The sequence below is a fragment of the Podarcis bocagei genome, assembly GCF_964188305.1.
Source record: "Podarcis bocagei genome assembly, chromosome: 7".
Taxonomy (NCBI): Eukaryota; Metazoa; Chordata; class Lepidosauria; order Squamata; family Lacertidae; genus Podarcis; species Podarcis bocagei.
Window position 1 is genome coordinate 19,933,168 of NC_138132.1, and position 17,153 is coordinate 19,950,320.

Consider the following 17,153-nt stretch of genomic DNA (forward strand, 5'->3'; position numbering starts at 1 on the left):
TAACTAAAATGCCCTCATTATCAAGGAGTCCTATCTCATTTTCCTTTTTTTTTGTATATAATTTTTGTTATATTTTCTGTTTTACAATTTAAAATACTCATTTTACATCCTTTAGATATCATTGACTTCCCTCCTTCTCTTTCCATGGTTCATTTTACATATCATAAATCCCTGCATACTTTACAAAAAACTATACCATTCAGTATTCCATTATTGCATCCAACAAAACTTATTTACACAGTTGAATTTATCTTAATGCTGCCAGCGTGTCCTATCTCATTTTCCTGAGCTTGTGTCACTGTGGTGAGGGGTGAGACAGTGGCAGGGTTGGTTCAGTGCAAATGCATCAGCAGAATTGGCTCTGCTGGTGTGTTTGCCTCACTACATCCTCGCTGGTGCCTTGCCTCTCCCCCTTTTGAAAAGCCATAACAATGATGGTGATGGGAGCCAAGACTCCTTAAGTGGTAACAACACAATTCCTAACCATGTCTGCTGAGATACAAGTCCGATTGAATCCAGTGGGACTTGCTGCCAAGTAAGTGAGGTTATAAGGCTAGGATCAACCTGGCTGTACCTGTTTCCTGAAGTTGTGACTACATGGGATTGTGTGGCACAATCTCCAAAAAGCCTAAGAAAATCAAAGGAATTATTCCTGTATGTGTGTTGTCTTGCCTTTCTGCTTCTAGCTGAATGACAACATTGTCAGCCTGCCACTGACTCTTGAATATGGCAAGATCAAGCTGTACCAAAGCGGCACCAATGCTGTCCTGCAAACAGATTTCGGCCTCCAAGTGACGTACGATTGGAAATGGCACCTGGTGATCACTCTCCCCAGCAGTTACTATGGGACCATCTGTGGGCTGTGTGGAAACTTCAACCAAAACCCTGCAGACGACATGGTCTTTCCCAATGGCACCAAGGCTGCCTCCATCATAAGCTGGGCCAGCAGCTGGAAAGTCAAGGACCGGGACCCCTTTTGCTGGGATTACTGCCGAGGGAATTGCCCAACATGTGATGAGGGCAAGAGGGCGCTGTATGGAAAGGAAGAGTACTGTGGGCTGATCAGCAAAACTTTGGGGGGCCCCTTCAGAGAATGCCATTCCACAGTGAATCCAGATGACTTCTTTGACAGCTGCATTTATGACGTGTGTCTCAATGGAGGAGCCAAGAACATCCTTTGCCAGGCCTTGGAGGCCTATGCTAAAACCTGTAGGAAAGAGGGTGCTGTCATATACGATTGGAGGACAGCCTCTGGCTGTGGTGAGTACTTTTTCCTTTATACACACAATGTATGTAATGACACCTATGGCTTAGAGCAGCAGTGATTATTAATAGTCCACAGGCCTTCAACTTCCAACCCCCCACAAATATCTGACACCACACAAAGAGGCAGGGAAAGAAAGCCACAGTGCACAAGATAGCCAACTAAGTGATTGCTTTTTCATTGCTAAAAGCATAAACAAGAGGAAAACCTCAAATGAGGTACCCTGTTTGCTTTGTAAATCAGTTTGTGGTTGAGAATAGCTGTATCTGAAGCAAACAAATCCATGAACTACACCACTCCTCTAGCAGCAGAGCTTCGAGAATCTCTTTGGCTATTGGAATGAATAGAAGCATGGCTGGACCAAGACATTTTGCTACCTGAGTCATAAGAACACAAGGTCTAGCATCCTGTTTTTGCAGCAGCCAATCAGATGCCCATAGAAAATTCACAAGCAGCCCATGAGTGCGACAGCACTCTCCCTACTTCAGAGTCCCAGCGAAGGGCATTCAGAGGCATTCTGTCTCCCACAGTGAAGGTAGAACATAGCAACCTATTCGCCATGAATTTGTTTAATCCTATTATTGTTTAATCCATCTGACCATGTGGCTGCTGGACCTTATGTTACCCTGGGGAAAGGATAGTATCTTTCATGTAAGTGCACTTTTAAACTCCCAGTGTTCCTGCTTCCACATACAATATCAGCAACAAGAGCTCTTGCGAAGTTGAGACTTCAGCACGTTTTATCAGTTCTTAAATTCCTGATGTTCTCCTCCTTACAGCCTTGCCGTGCCCTCAGAATAGCCACTATGAGTTCTGTGGCAATGCCTGCCCTGCCAGCTGCTCTGACCGCACGGCTCCCTCTTTCTGCACGCAGCCATGCGTGGAAGCCTGCCAGTGCAACGATGGCTACGTCCTCAGTGTCGACAAGTGTGTGCCTGTCGGGAGCTGTGGCTGCACCTACAATGGGCTCTACTACAAACCTGGAGAGGAATTCTGGGCTGATGAGACCTGTGGTTTCCGCTGCACATGTGATCCCACCCTGGGCTTTGCGGTGTGCAAACCAGCTGGCTGCAAAGCTAGTGAGCAGTGCACCGTGGTCAATGGAGTCCGGGGCTGTTATCCCGTAAGCACCGCTACTTGCTCAGCAACTGGGGACCCTCACTATACGACTTTTGATGGGAAGAAATATGACTTCATGGGTACCTGTGTCTACCAGCTGGTTGGGCTCTGCTCTAAGGACCCGACTCTCAGGCCTTTCACTGTCAATGTAGAGAACAACAACCGAGGCAACCCAAAAGTGTCTTACACCAAAGTGGTGACATTGAAGGTCTATGATGTAACCGTGATTATGAGCCAGGAGCATCCGCGCAGGATCCAGGTATTGACACAGGAAATTGATGTGTGTATGTATGTATGTATGCGGAGGTTCTTTGTGTCCTTTCAGGACCCCTTGGGAGGGTGGCTGAGGCTCTTGGAATAGTTTCTGTATCTTTGGACATTGTAGCCTTAACTACCTGGGCTCTTCTTATGCAGAGTATAGGCTACGTCACGTAGAGATGTTGCACAGCTACAATCACAATTCATTGTGGATTATATGGAGCTGGTGGCCCACTGAGGACTGTCAATTGCAGCTCCTGAAGATGGAATTAGGCAAAGGTGGTTTGTAGTCAGTGAGAGCAGGATCCCCAGCTGCTCAGCAACAGTGAGTTAACCTGCTTTTACTCTGAAAGAGTGCTTTAACAGTCCACCCCTATTCACAGAGAACTTTCAGCACACTTTGCAAACTCTGGCTTCCAGGATCCTATTGGAGAAGCCACAATTGTTTAATGTGCTATCATACTGCTTGAAATGCATGGTGTGAATGTAGCCTTCCATTAGATATGGCTTTACGGTAACAATTCCTGCTGCATCACATTTCAGGTCAATGGCGTCTTTGTGAACCTGCCTTTCTACCATGAAGACAAGATAAAAGCTTACATCAGTGGGAATGAGGGCGTCATCAAAACTGATTTTGGCCTGATGGTAGCCTTTGACTGGAACACCAATGCCAAAGTCACTGTACCCAGTACGTACGCCAATGCCGTTTGTGGCCTCTGCGGCAACAACAACTTGAACCCCAATGATGACTTGACCATGAAGGATGGGAGTCATGCATCCAGCATCTCCCAATTTGCAGAGAGCTGGAAAGTCGGAGAGGCCCCTGGGTGCACACCGGGTTGCACCACCGATTGCCCGCCATGTGGAGATGCGCAGAAAGAAACCTACAAGGGCGACCAGTACTGTGGCATCCTCATCAAAAAGGATGGGCCATTCTGGCGATGCCATGATGTCCTTGACCCAACACCCTACTTCACAGATTGCATCTTTGACACCTGCCAGTATCATGGTCAGCATAAAATTATGTGTGATGCCATCAGCGTCTACGTGGCAGCATGTCAGGCTCTGGATGTTGAGATTGAAGAATGGAGATCAAACTCCTTCTGCAGTAAGTGTTGCCTCTCGAAGCTTCCATAAGTCACGTCATCTGTTGTTGACACTGACTGGCATTGGTTCTCCAGGATCTCAGCCAGGGACTTTCCCCAGTCATACCTGGGGCTGCTGGGGGTTGAACCAGCTGTTATTTGCATGAAAAGCACATGATCCACCACTGAGCTGCACTCCCTCCCCTAGTTCAACTTTAGGGATGTGCATGAGTTGAAGGGAAGTGCTGCATAAACTTGACATTCATCAAATTTTGAAATGTGAGGTTTGCAATTAGATTCTTTTCTCCCTAAATGTATTTCAGCATTCATCAGAGTATTTGAATAGGTACCAGATCATTGTATAAAGGCAAATAGTAACAGGATCCTCTCTCTTCCTCAGCAGAGACAAGGTCTTAACTCTTATGGTCTGTTATTCAATGTTAGTCATGCTCAGAGTACACCAGTTGAAATGAATGAACATGACTACCTTAGCTTTATTAATTTCAATGGCTCTATAATGAATAAAACTTAATTGGATACAGCCCATAATGCTTAAGATTATTATTTTTTAAATACCCTTGGATTTTGAAAGACCAGTTGGAATCTTTTTGTTTAAGCCTCTTGACTTGTCAGCAACATCCATGACTTGATACATACAGGTCACATCAGAGCTAAGATTCCCCTGAAAAATTCAGTCGGAATCCAATCTGCATATAGCAATTTTGACATTAGATGTGAAGCATTTTGCATTTACTGATCTCCACATTCAGATTGAACATTTAAGTGTCAAATTCATTTCAACCTTGATAATTCAAGTAGCGGGGTTTCACATCTATCCAATTTTAAATGTTGATCCTGGAGAGGAGCAAGGAAGCAGCATCATTCTTAGTCTGAACCATCCAGGCATTTAAAATGCTGTAACATCTCTTAACAGGCTTCGTTTTGAATTTCTTCAGCAATTTCAAGTGCTGCAGGGCAAAGCGATATGATGATGATCAATGAGATACTTCCATATTCTCAAACTATTCCATTAATGGATTTAAATATGAATTCAGATGGCAGCCTTCACTAAAAACTAACCAGTAGATGGCACTGCATAAATAGAATAGGCAAAACAGTCCGGCAGACCTCTTCCTGACCATGTCTCTGAAACAACCTCTGTCCTAGCTTGAAATTCTCCACAGTCTGTTTTTGTCCTTTCTTCCAGGCCCTGTCTGCTCACCCAACTCTTACTACGAGCTCTGCGGAAACGGTTGCCCTGCCACTTGTCATGGTCTCTCGGCTCCTGATTGCTGTGAGATGTCCTGCAAAGAAGGATGCTATTGCAATCCAGGGTTTATCTTGAGTGGGGACCAATGTGTCTCCATTGGCGATTGTGGCTGTGAGCACCAGGGCAACTACTACAAGAAGGGAGAAGTTTTCTACCCCGGTTCCTCTTGCCAGAAACGATGCCAATGTGCAGACAATGGAGTTGTCCAATGCCTGGACTTCTCCTGTGGGCCCCATGAGGAATGTAGGGTAAAGGATGGTGTCCACGGCTGTCATCCTGTAGGCTCTGGTACATGCAGTTTGGCCGCAGGCTCCCACTATCTAACTTTTGATGGACGGGCCTATGACTTCCAAGGAACCTGCACTTATACTTTAGCTAAAGTTGTCGGTGTGGGTTCTCAGCTGGCAAACTTCTCAGTCGTGGTGGAGAATGAAAAGTCTTTTACCAAGATGATTGTGGTCTCTTGTCATGGATATACCGTTGTCATTGAGAGGGCAATAAAGTGGAAAGTCAAGGTAAGTTCTGTTCTGGGTTTAGCCTCTTTGAAGTAGAAATGCCAGCAAAGTTCACTAGCAGTTTCTACAATTGCAGGAGTCCCTGGGAGAACGTTGTCTCCCAGTGTCCACTGCACCCCATCTTACAATCTGGGTTTGTCTCAGTTTCTCACTTTTTCCAATATTAAATTCAATTCTCCATTTTTTTCCTGCAGCAACCTGTTATATAAATGCTTTAAACAATAAAACATGATTTTGAAATAAAAACATGCAAGTGATAAGGGAACTGTATAGGAAATGTAGGGTGTGTTGATTTCATTTTTTAGGGTTTTACGGAGTTTAGGGAGGTCCACTAGAGAAACAAGCAAGCTGCTTGGATCTTAGACTAGGATGACGCTGCTGGAAGCTAGCCTTGATTTCTCCACCCACTCGTGTTTAGGTTGAACTGATGAGTGCTAGGTACCGGCTCAGAATCCTTTTGAAGCATTCAATTTGGGGCATCCCATGTCCCCTCCCAACTGCACAGCAACTACCAGAGAGTAAGACCCACTGGCAACACTGCAGGGCTGTTCTGTTGCAAACCCTTGATCCCTTTTGACTATGGTCTTTAGGTCTTTAGTTACTAACAAATTATGATTTGCCCTGTAGTAACGGTATTGTGTGGTCTGGCTCTGAGGTATTAGTTGTGCTGGTATCTATAGTACATTTTATGCTTGCTTTTGTCTTTTTGAAGGAAATTTATATTTAAAATGGTTTTAATATTATATCTTACAGTGTATATCCTAATACATTTCTATCTACTCTGCAAAAAAAGCCTGTGGATTTGTTGCCCTAGGGAGACAGGGTGCTTGAATCCACTTGAATGGCACAAAACTAAATTTCTGCTGTGTGTTTGAATCCTTCCAGAATAGTGGGAGTCTAGAGGAACCCTTAATTTGTAAACTGCTTCTGGAGGCATTCTATTATTATTATTATTATTATTATTATTATTATTATTATTATTATTATTATTTATATACCACCCTATACGCACAGGTCTCAGGGCGGTTCACAGAATAAAATCATAATATAAAACTACAAAATACATTCTTTGCCTGAAAAGTGGTATATAAATCCATTAAATTCTGACAATTTTAAACTGTGTCCATGGTCACCTTCTCCGTGGTTAATGCAGGTGAATGGAGAGCTCTATACACTGCCTATGAAGACAAACGATGGGAAACTCTGGGCCAACCAGGAAGGCAACAATATCATTCTCCAGTCCAACTTGGGTCTCCAAGTCCTTTTTGACACCTCCTCGTATGTCCTGGTGTCTGTCCCCAGTAACTATCAGGGACTTGTCAATGGCCTATGTGGCAATTTCAATAAGGACAAGACTGATGACTTTACTCTACCCACGGGGGAAAGAACCCAGAATGTGATCGAGTTTGGGGCCTCTTGGAAGGTTCCCATTGATGGTATCAGATGCTCTGATGGTTGTGGAGATAAATGCCCCGTCTGTGATGCAGCCAAGACAGCGCCGTACCGACCTGAGAGTTCCTGCGGAATGATCCAAGCCCAATCTGGCCCCTTCAGGCACTGTCACTCCTTGGTGGACCCTGCTGAATACTTCAACCACTGTCTGTATGACATGTGTGCAGCCAATGGTGCAGGAGAAACTCTCTGTAGGAGCATCCAGGCCTACGTAGCTGCATGTCAGGCTGCAGGAGTTACAATTGGAGCCTGGAGAACAAACAACTTCTGCCGTAAGTTTGCAAAGCAGCAACCTGCAGTTATTGTTATTTATTATTATTTATTAAATTTATTTGTTATTTATTATTATTTATTAAATTATATGTTATTTATTAAATTTCTATGTAAATCACAGGGTGGTTTACAATATAAAAACACAAGAATATGTAACATAGTAACCAATAACGACAATACTGCCCCCACAGTTTAAAAGGCCACTGTTTATTTAATTAGTCAAAGGCCTACATTTTCTAATCTTCTTTCCCCACCAAGCACTCCTTATGTTAATGCTCCAGGTTATAATGACTTGATCTCTCTCTCTCTCTCTCTCTCTCTCTCTCTCTCTCTCTCTCTCTCTCTCATCCATCCATCCTGCTATATTGGCCAACAGATACTTCAATGGTATCTATATTTGGATCCCATAGAAAATAAGCTATTTCTTTAAAATTAAATAAATAAAAAGTGAATTTCTTCAGCCTCTGTTTGTGAAGATGCATTGCCTATAGAAAATGGTTTCACCTTCAGCATTTAGATCAGGGTGGAGAACCTCCAGCCTGCAGGTCAAATTAGGTCCACCAACACCCTTCCCATTTGGCCCGTGAGGCCATTTTGGTCAAGCCACCTTTGCCTACCCTACATATACAGAATCAGGTGTGGGCCAGGCATAGGTATGGGTGGGCAGGTTTCCACAAATTTTAAAAATGGAGTAGGCGTTTTATTGGATTTCTATTTTCCTTTGCCCTTATCATACACCCTAATGAATATAGGCAATCTCTCCCCTGCCCCCTAACTTTAGAATGCTTAGCTAATGCTCCGTATGTGTCTGGACCATCACTGTCTCCTTTCATTACTTGTCTTCTCTCCCTTCCTTTTCAGCTCTCACTTGCCCATCCAACAGCCACTACGAGTTGTGTACAAAGACCTGTGATTTCACTTGCACCAGCTTATCCACTCCAGGCCAGTGCACAAAACAATGCTTTGAAGGTTGCCAGTGTGATTATGGCTACCTGTTTGACGGTGACAGGTGTGTGGCAGTGGGGAACTGTGGCTGTTCGCATGATGGGCGCTACATAAAGGTAAGTACAGTGAAAGTGGCGGTGTCCATGAATAACACTCTAAGCAAACCCAAAGAGCTAGTTTGTCTAACCTCCTTAGGATGGCCGCTCATGCATTGGCCACCAGAAAAAGAAGACACGTCTGTGGCACCTTCTCATGCTCACCCTAGGGTCACATAGAGTAGACGAGGAGAAAGGGTTGCTGAGAAAGGCCAAGGCTGCAGGGTGACGGAGAGAGAGTGAGACAAGTTGGGGAGAACCTCTGGACCAGCAAAGCTGATGGAGCAGAGCAAGAAGGGACATAGGGAAGCAAGTGCAATATAAGAAGAGAGAACATAGCATAGTCGGGGTTGAAATTGATTTAATGCTAATGCAAGTAAATGTGACCTCTTTTAGTATCTATTTTATTATCAGTTTATCATTTGTGTAGCATTGGCATACCCTTATGGATATAGTTGTATAGTTGTATGTTGTTGTTTAGTCATTTTGTTGTGTCCGACTCTTCGTGACCCCATGGACCAGAGCACACCAGGCAATCCTGTCTTCCACTGCCTCCCGCAGTTTGGTCAAACTCATGCTGGTAGCTTCGAGAACACTGTCCAACCATCTCGTCCTCTGTCGTCCCCTTCTCCTTGTGCCCTCCATCTTTCCCAACATCAGGGTCTTTTCCAGGGAGTCTTCTCTTCTCATGAGGTGGCCAAAGTATTGGAGCCTCAGCTTCAGGATCTGTCCTTCCAGTGAGCACTCAGGGTTGATTTCCTTCAGAATGGATAGGCTTGATCTTCTTGCAGTCCATGGGACTCTCAAGAGTCTCCTCCAGCACCTTAATTCAAAAGCATCCATTCTTTGGTGATCAGCCTTCTTTATGGTCCAGCTCTCACTTCCATACCTCACTACTGGGAAAACCATAGCTTTAACTATACAGATCTTTGTCAGCAAGGTGGATTAGTTGTATAGCTGCATGTTTTAAATACTTTGGTTCTGTAAATATATATTTTGAATGTTTGCTTGCAAATGGAATTCTAGTATCAATCATATATAATTGTGCATTTAAAATTTTAATTTAACTACACTTTTCTTATCTCCCTCTCCCTTTTGTGCGTTATAAATCTTCCAGGCTGGCGAGACTATTGTTTTTGAAGGTTGTTCAACCAGCTGCACTTGTCGCCCAACAGGCCAACTGGTCTGTGAGGGAACTAGCTGCCAGTTAGGAGAGATTTGTCGCCTCCACAATGGTGTGCGTGGTTGCAGGGGGCAGGAAGGCGAGTGCATCATCGTCCCTGGAGCACGGTTGACCTCCTTTGATGGCGTCTCTGGGGGAATCCTTTATGAAGGAGCTTACGAGGTGGCTTCCCTTTGCAATGAAAATGACCTCCTTTGGTTCAGGATCATAGCAGTGGTCAAGAAATGCAACGAAATGGATTTGCCATCAGTATCGATAATACACGTATTTTTCCAAAGGATGCTTATCACTGTAAAAACAAACAAGGAGGCATGGGTAAGTTCCGTAGGCAGGGTCATCTCCTGTGTAGGTCATACATAATAAACATTACTGACTTCAGCCCATTGATTTCAGTGGGTCTGCTCAGAGAGGATGCTATTATTTAATTGTTTGTTCGTTTTCTGCATTTATGTAGTGAAATTTCATTAAAATTCTCTAGGTAGCTTACAATATAAAGAAAGCAAATAAAAGTAAAAAGAAAACATAGCACCAATAACTACGTAAGATAGCAAAAAACCAAAAGTAAGCCTAAATCACCTTCCATTGTAATTTCTCACCCATGGTCTCTCCTGGCTTTGGAGGGGGCAATACAGCTCCTTTTCAAGGGTGCAAGGGAGCCTACAATAGGTATGCCTCTGGCTCTGGTCTAAAACAGAAGTGGAATATCTGGGGCCCGGAGACAAGATGTCTTCCAGGCCTCGTGGTATGGCCCTCAGTACTCTCTCCAGGCTACTCCCATAGCCAGACTACACCCCTCACTGGTCTGCTCCATTCCATTCCCATTAGTGCTTTTGCTTGGTTAGAATGTGCCTCTGAGCTGTGATTCTACCTCTTGCTCACCTGGGCGAATGGTAGAAATGTTTGCATGTTTAAAAGACTTACTTTTGTGTGGCTGCGATGTATCCTACCATCCAAAGGTAAGAATTGCATGCATGGATCTGCCCACTTTATTCCTATGGCACTGGCTGCCATGTAGCTCCCAGAATGCTGCCATGAAAGAATATGGCCCTAGAAAAGCATTCCTCGCTCTAAAGGATTATGAATAATGGACAATATATGAGGACAGAAAGAGGGGGTGGTGGTTCAGGGCCCAGCTATTGAGAAGTAGACGGTGGCAGAACAAACCTAAGTTGTACAGCAGTAAAAGCAAAGACTGAAAAGGGTACAGTGATACCTCGGGTTAAGTACTTAATTCGTTCTGGAGGTGTGTTCTTAACCTGAAACTGCTCTTAACCTGAAGCACCACTTTAGCTAATGGGGCCTCCCGCTGTCGCTGCGCTGCTGCTGCTGCACGATTTTTGTTCTTATCCTGAAGCAAAGTTCTTAACCCGAGGTACTATTTCTGGGTTAGCGGAGTCTTTAACCTGAAGCCTCTGTAACCTGAAGTGTATGTAACCCGAGCTACCACTGTACTGTGTTCTGTGGAGGAAAATTGTCCCTGGGGGGTTCAAGTATGGAGGCTCACACCAAATTCCCACATTGGTCAGACTTTAATCTGTTGCAGGAAAGAAAAATGACCAGATAAGAAAATAGGCTGTGCTCTTGGATTGGTGCTCTAGTTCACCACACACACACACAGCACACATGGGCTTGCCTTTCATGTTGTTTGTGCTCAGTGTGTGATAATCAGTTACAAAGCTACTGAATTTGGAGTAATTTTGGATATGATGAATCAGTAGGAACATGCAAACTGTCTCTGCATACCCATTCCTCTTGACCAAGGGTGGGGAACCTCGAGTCCAGGAGCCAAATGCAGTCCTCCAGGCCTCTCCCTTTGGCCCTTGGGACTTTCCCTAGGGCACACCTCTTACCAGTCCTGCTCCATATCTCGCCACATGCTTTTGCCTGACTGGGATGTTTTATTGAACTATGATAATGTTTTTGCTTGCCTGGAGGGAGGGAGGGTGGAATGCTGTTTATCCATGCCTGTGCAGAAACCTTTGGGTTTTGTGAGGCTGGAAGGTCACCTACCGTACAACAGTAACAGTCCACCCATTACTCCATCCACTTTGGCTTCTGGGCTCACCCACCACTGATATGCGGACCCAAGAAAGTTGTCCATCAGGGAATGCAGCTCTCGAGCTGAAAAAGGGTTCCTTCCTTACTCTAACCATTAACACAACACCTTTCACCCTCCTTTTCTGAATTTCAGGTCAATGGGCACCAAGTGACACTCCCAGCAATGGTATCTGCAGGTGTCTCCATAAGCCTCTCTCAGGATGGCGTCGTAATTAATTTGGCCTCTGATGTAAAAGTTCTCCTCAGGGCCTGCGGGGAAATGACAGTGGAAGTCAGTGAAAGCCTGGAAGGAAAAGTCTGTGCCTCCTGTGGCAACTTCAATGGAAATGGTATTGATGACCTGAAGCTGCCCAATGGGAACATAGCAGGAAATATTGCTGAGGTCATTGATGCCTGGAAGGCCAAGGACTTCACTAGCTGGTGAGTGGCTCTGGGGGAGGTTTTTGCCTAAAGAGGATAAAAAAAAGAAGTACTTTACTGTTCGATCCTCTTAGGGACTAAGGAGTTATTCAAGGAGTCCACATCATGGATTAAAGATGGCCTGCTCTGAAGTCCCCAACCCATATTGCAAGTTAGAACATGGCCTGCCCTGGAACCTGTCTTCCAGACAAATCTCCTGAAGTGGTCTGCTACTTGTCTCTTTGTTCTGAGTTGCATCTAACATTAAACATTTCCAAAGCAGACTCACTGAAATTAATGGACATTACTCCGTCCAGCTCCAAGGACCTTCTGGCGGTTCCCTCACTGTGAGGGAACCAGGCAGAGGGACTTCTCAGTAGTGGCATCCACCCTGTGGAATGCCCTCCCATCAGATGTCAAGGAAATAAACAACTATCTGACTTTTAGAAGACATTTGAAGGCAGCCCTGTTTAGGGAAGTTTTTAATGTTTGATGTTTTATTGTGTTTTAAATATTCTGTTGGGAGCCGCTCAGAGTGGCTGGGTAGTATGGTTGGAGTATAAATAATGCATTATTATTATTATTATTATTATTATTATTATTATTATTATTATTATCATCTTAGGGCCATTAATTCCAATAATTCTACTCTGGCTAGAATTTAGTTGGCTACAACCCAATGTTTCACTAACTGGTCCCAGGGCAGAAATACAGCAATAAAACAACAGCAAACTGTTTAAGCAATACTCATATATATGAAAACACCCTTAAAATTTAAGATCAACTAGCAACAGAGAAACAACTTCTATCTGAGTGGCTTGTGACAGTTTTGAGTTCTCAGCTCCCTTCCAGAGGCCAGGCTGAAGAAGAGTTGCATCTTCACCGACTGATGAAAAGTCAGCAGCGTCAGAGCTGTGGGGAAATCTACGCATGATATGGGGGAGGGATCTGTGGGCTCCATCAGCACACGGGGAAAGCCATCTCCCCACCACCACAACCAATACGAAGTCCCTTGGGGCAGGATGTTATTGGTCGGTCATGATGCACTTCCCAAGGGGAAGTTGCCCTAGCCTATTCATAGACACACATTAGTTGCTGTGCTTGCTAGGTGTTTCAAGCTACTAGGATTATTATTTTTAAAGAAAGAAAAATGTAAAACAATGCCCAGGCCAAGAGGACAAGGCAGTTCATGCCACAAGTTCTTCCTTCAGACAGCTGGCTGGCTGGCAGTCAGTTGTTCCCTATAGACAGCAACTAGCATCTGGCAGCAGTCAGCAGATTGTAAAACCAGAAGGATGAGTTACATTCAGAGAGCAAAATACCCATAAACTGAGCCATTACTATTCAATAAAATTCTACAGTTGCGTGGGAAGTATTGGACAGTTTCTCCCTGATACATAAACAAGATCATATTGACTTCTTCAAAATTTTCTATTCCAGTGATGTCTGATCCAAAGCAAGCGACTCCCTCTGCTGCTTAACTGTCAGTGTCAACTATTTACATCTGAGCTTGGAGCAAAACTGTTCTGCATAGAGTATTCCATGGCTTCACATCTTCGTGTTTTTCAACCTGCTATCTGATTGCCAAACAAAATGATGACACTTTTTCCTGAGACTCAATAAATCCTCTCTTTTTTTGGAAAGCTTTTCTACACTGACTTCACTTTGATTTTATTTTCTGTAGATATGCAAATAAATAGGATGGGTGGTGGGAAACTCTGATGGCTATGTTCAAGCAAGGAGGCAAGGAAGCCATCTTCTTCAGCCTCCAGATGTTTGACAACAATTCTCATCATCCCTGACCAATGGCTAAGAGGGCTGGGGACGATGGGAGTTATAGTCCAACAACATCTGGGAACCTAGACAAACAATGTTTGAGAGGCAAAGGGTGTTGAATTTTGAACTAGGCTCCAATCAGTGCTCAGTCCCTCATAATCTTATGGGAGCAGGTAGGTGTTAACAGAGAAATCTGAGGGCTCCCTTGGACAAAAAACAAGGACACCAGCCAGGAATACCAGAGCAAAACAGCAGCCAGTAGGCTTGGTCTTTATTGAAGACTGTCGCAACAGGACTCCCACCTGCCACAAGGTGGAACAAGATGGAAACCCCGAACAAAAGAGAACCCAAACTTCTATTATCTGGTAATCCCCATGTTACACCCCCCCAACTACATCACTAATACAGTGGTACCTCGGGTTACATACATTTCAGGTTACATACGCTTCAGGTTACAGACTCCACTAACCCAGAAATAGTACCTTGGGTTAAGAACTTTGTTTCAGGATGAGAACAGAAATCGCACGGCGGCAGTGGGAGGCCCCATTAGCTAAAGTAGTTAAGGTTAAGAAGAGTTTCAGGTTAAGAACGGACCTCTGGAATGAATTAAGTATGTAACCAGAGGTACCACTGTACTTCATGGTTACATCATGAAAGCGGAGGTCTGGTGGCAGTAATCTGAGCATCCTGGACCCTGCCCCATGGTTCCCTTTGCCCTCCACCAAACATCCATCAAGTGTAACAAGGAGATATTTACATTTCCCTGTTTCCCGGCCAAGTTAATCACACCCTTTTGTCTCCATCTGGGTCTGTTATTTCTGGAATGGCTACCTGTCTGGCACTCAGCTATCACATGCCAGGAATTATCACTCAGGCAGAAGGGCTGCTGAGTAGCTGAGCTCACATGTCTATATGAATTTCTGAAGTTTTCCCAGTGAGCCAGTACATAGATACATTTATCAGTGAATTGTTACATTTGATATTGTGCAGCAGAGGCCCTTTGAATAGATAGGAAGAAACTGTGATGAAGTGTTTTGTGGGGATAAATCACAAAAGTCACAAAAGTGATTGTGGTGATTTTGGTAGTGGGCTGCATGTGCATGATATCTGCTGGAGGGGCAACCCCCCCCCCAACCCTATACATAAATTCCTGCAACATAGTGAAAACTTGAAAGAGAGAAATCAGCAGGTGAGAGAGGGGGCTTACTTTCCCTTTCCTGTGGCTCCTGCCCTGGCTGCTTGTAATTGATTTTGTCCTCAAGCTGGGCTCAAAAACAATAGCATGCCCAGTAGGGTGGGGGACAAAGGGCAGTGTGTGTGTGTGTGTGTGTGTGTGTGTGTGTGTGTGTGTTAAATTCAGTTCACATTTAAAGGTGAATCTACCTAACTCATACATCCTGAATCAAAATGCAAGCTAAAACATCCATCAAAATTTCCACTTCTCCAAATTTTGCAGGGCAGTTCTCTAACCAAGTAAAATGTACAAAATAGCAAATCAGTGTGCATTAAAATACATATGCTTGCCAAAAAGCATATATTGCTTACAAAATGTGTATATTAGGAGAAATTCACACTGAAATGGTGATGAACTTTCATGATTAAAAAAAAAGCAAACTGAAGACGGAATGCAGAAAACTGAAGATAGATTGCAAACATGAGAAAGGGAGATGAGAAGAGAAGACTCCCTGGAAAAGACCCTGATGCTGGGAAAGATTGAGGGGACAAGAACAAGGGGATGACAGAGGACGAGATGGTTGGACAGTGTTCTCGAAGCTACCAACATGAGTTTGACCAAACTGCGGGAGGCAGTGGAAGACAGGAGTGCCTGGCGTGCTCTGGTCCATGGGGTCACAAAGAGTCGGACACGACTAAACGACTAAACAACAACAACATGATAAAGGGAGAGAAATAGAAAAGGAGAGTTGCTCATCCCTATCTGATATGTAGGATTTGCATGGCTTAATGGGCAGACTTTGTGGCAAATGCAAGTTTGGGATAGGCTTTAGGCCAGGCTTCCTCAGACTCGGCCCTCCAGATGTTTTGATACTACAATTCCCATCACCCCTGACCACTGGTCCTGCTAGCTAGAGATCATGGGAGTTGTAGGCCAAAAACATCTGGAGTGTTGAGTCTGAGGAAGCCTGCTTTAGGCTCTGCCTTCTGAACAACATCACCCGAGTTGCTCTGGATTTGTAATATTTCATATCTGAATCGATTTCCGTTTCTGCAAAATGAGTTCTGCCCTATTTTACAAGGCTACTGTCAACATCCCTTAAAAACCCCACCATAAAACAAAGTGCCTTCCATATAGACATAATTTATTTGCACAAATACTTGTACAAATATTTGCATGATGGTTGAAGAATGAATCCTGGGCTGGGCGTAGGGGTGGAGTCTCAAAATATCTGTTTCAGTAATAAAGCTGGTAATAACTCTTATTGCCTTGTTATTGCCTTTTAACTGAAGAAGAAGAAGTGTTTGGATTTGATATCCTGCTTTATCGCTAATCGAAGGAGTCTCAAAGCGGCTAACATTCCCCTTTCCCTTCCTCCCCCACAACAAACACTCTGTGAGGTGAGTGGGGCTGAGAGACTGCAAAGAAGTGTGACTGGCCCAAGGTCACCCAGCAGCTGCATGTGGAGGAGGGGAGACGCGAACCTGGTTCACCAGATTAGGAGTCTACCACTCTTAACCACTACACCACACTGGCTCTCTGAGAGAAAAATACAAGGAACTACTAGCTCTCAGATTTAACCTTCAAAGTCTATTCTTCTCCCACAGGGGAGCAGGACTGACCACTATCATCCTAGATATTTTGTCTGTACCTTGCTGTTGTTGTTTAGTTGTTTAGTCGTGTCCGACTCTTTGTGACCCCATGGACCAGAGCACACTAGGCACTCCTGTCTTCCACTGCCTCCCGCAGTTTGGTCAAACTCATGCTGGTAGCTTCGAGAACACTGTCCAACCATCTCGTCTTCTGTTGTCCCCTTCTCCTTGTGCCCTCAATCTTTCCCAACATCAGGGTCTTTTCCAGGGAGTCTTCTCTTCTCATGAGGTGGCCAAAGTATTGGAGCCTTAGCTTGAGGATCTGTCCTTCCAGTGAGCACTCAGGGCTGATTTCCTTCAGAATGGATAGTTTTAATCTTCTTGCAGTCCATGGGACTCTCAAGAGTCTCCTCCAGCACCATAATTCAAAAGCATCAATTCTTCGGCGATCAGCCTTCTTTATGGTCCAGCTCTCATTTCCATACATGTCAAAAGGATAAAGGTGCTGTGCCATTTGTTCTACTTGGCAAGGGGTGAGAAACAGACCCAGAGGAAGAATGTTTCTTTCTTTAGCCCTTAGGACTCTTCTCAATATTTTGTTCCATATGTTAGCAAAGCCACTTACATAAAGCAGATAGAGTCCAGAGATAAATCCTGGTAACACCTTACTGAACAAACTGGAGAAAATATATAAT

At 44.3% G+C, this 17,153-nt stretch overlaps 1 protein-coding gene across 1 annotated transcript in view; it reads left to right on the top strand.

The window, feature by feature from the left end:
• LOC308591532 (IgGFc-binding protein-like) overlaps nucleotides 1-13,551 on the top strand; it is a 34,177-nt gene extending 20,626 nt beyond the window's left edge. The window contains exons 13-21 of the mRNA XM_081202297.1: nucleotides 687-1,260; nucleotides 2,044-2,642; nucleotides 3,185-3,749; nucleotides 4,934-5,511; nucleotides 6,665-7,235; nucleotides 8,098-8,297; nucleotides 9,394-9,774; nucleotides 11,651-11,937; nucleotides 13,357-13,551. Of these exons, the coding sequence (XP_081058423.1) occupies nucleotides 687-1,260; nucleotides 2,044-2,642; nucleotides 3,185-3,749; nucleotides 4,934-5,511; nucleotides 6,665-7,235; nucleotides 8,098-8,297; nucleotides 9,394-9,774; nucleotides 11,651-11,937; nucleotides 13,357-13,366 (3,765 nt within the window). The 3' untranslated portion in view covers nucleotides 13,367-13,551. The remainder of the gene's footprint in view (nucleotides 1-686; nucleotides 1,261-2,043; nucleotides 2,643-3,184; nucleotides 3,750-4,933; nucleotides 5,512-6,664; nucleotides 7,236-8,097; nucleotides 8,298-9,393; nucleotides 9,775-11,650; nucleotides 11,938-13,356) is intronic.
• The last annotated feature ends 3,602 nt before the right edge of the window (nucleotides 13,552-17,153 follow it).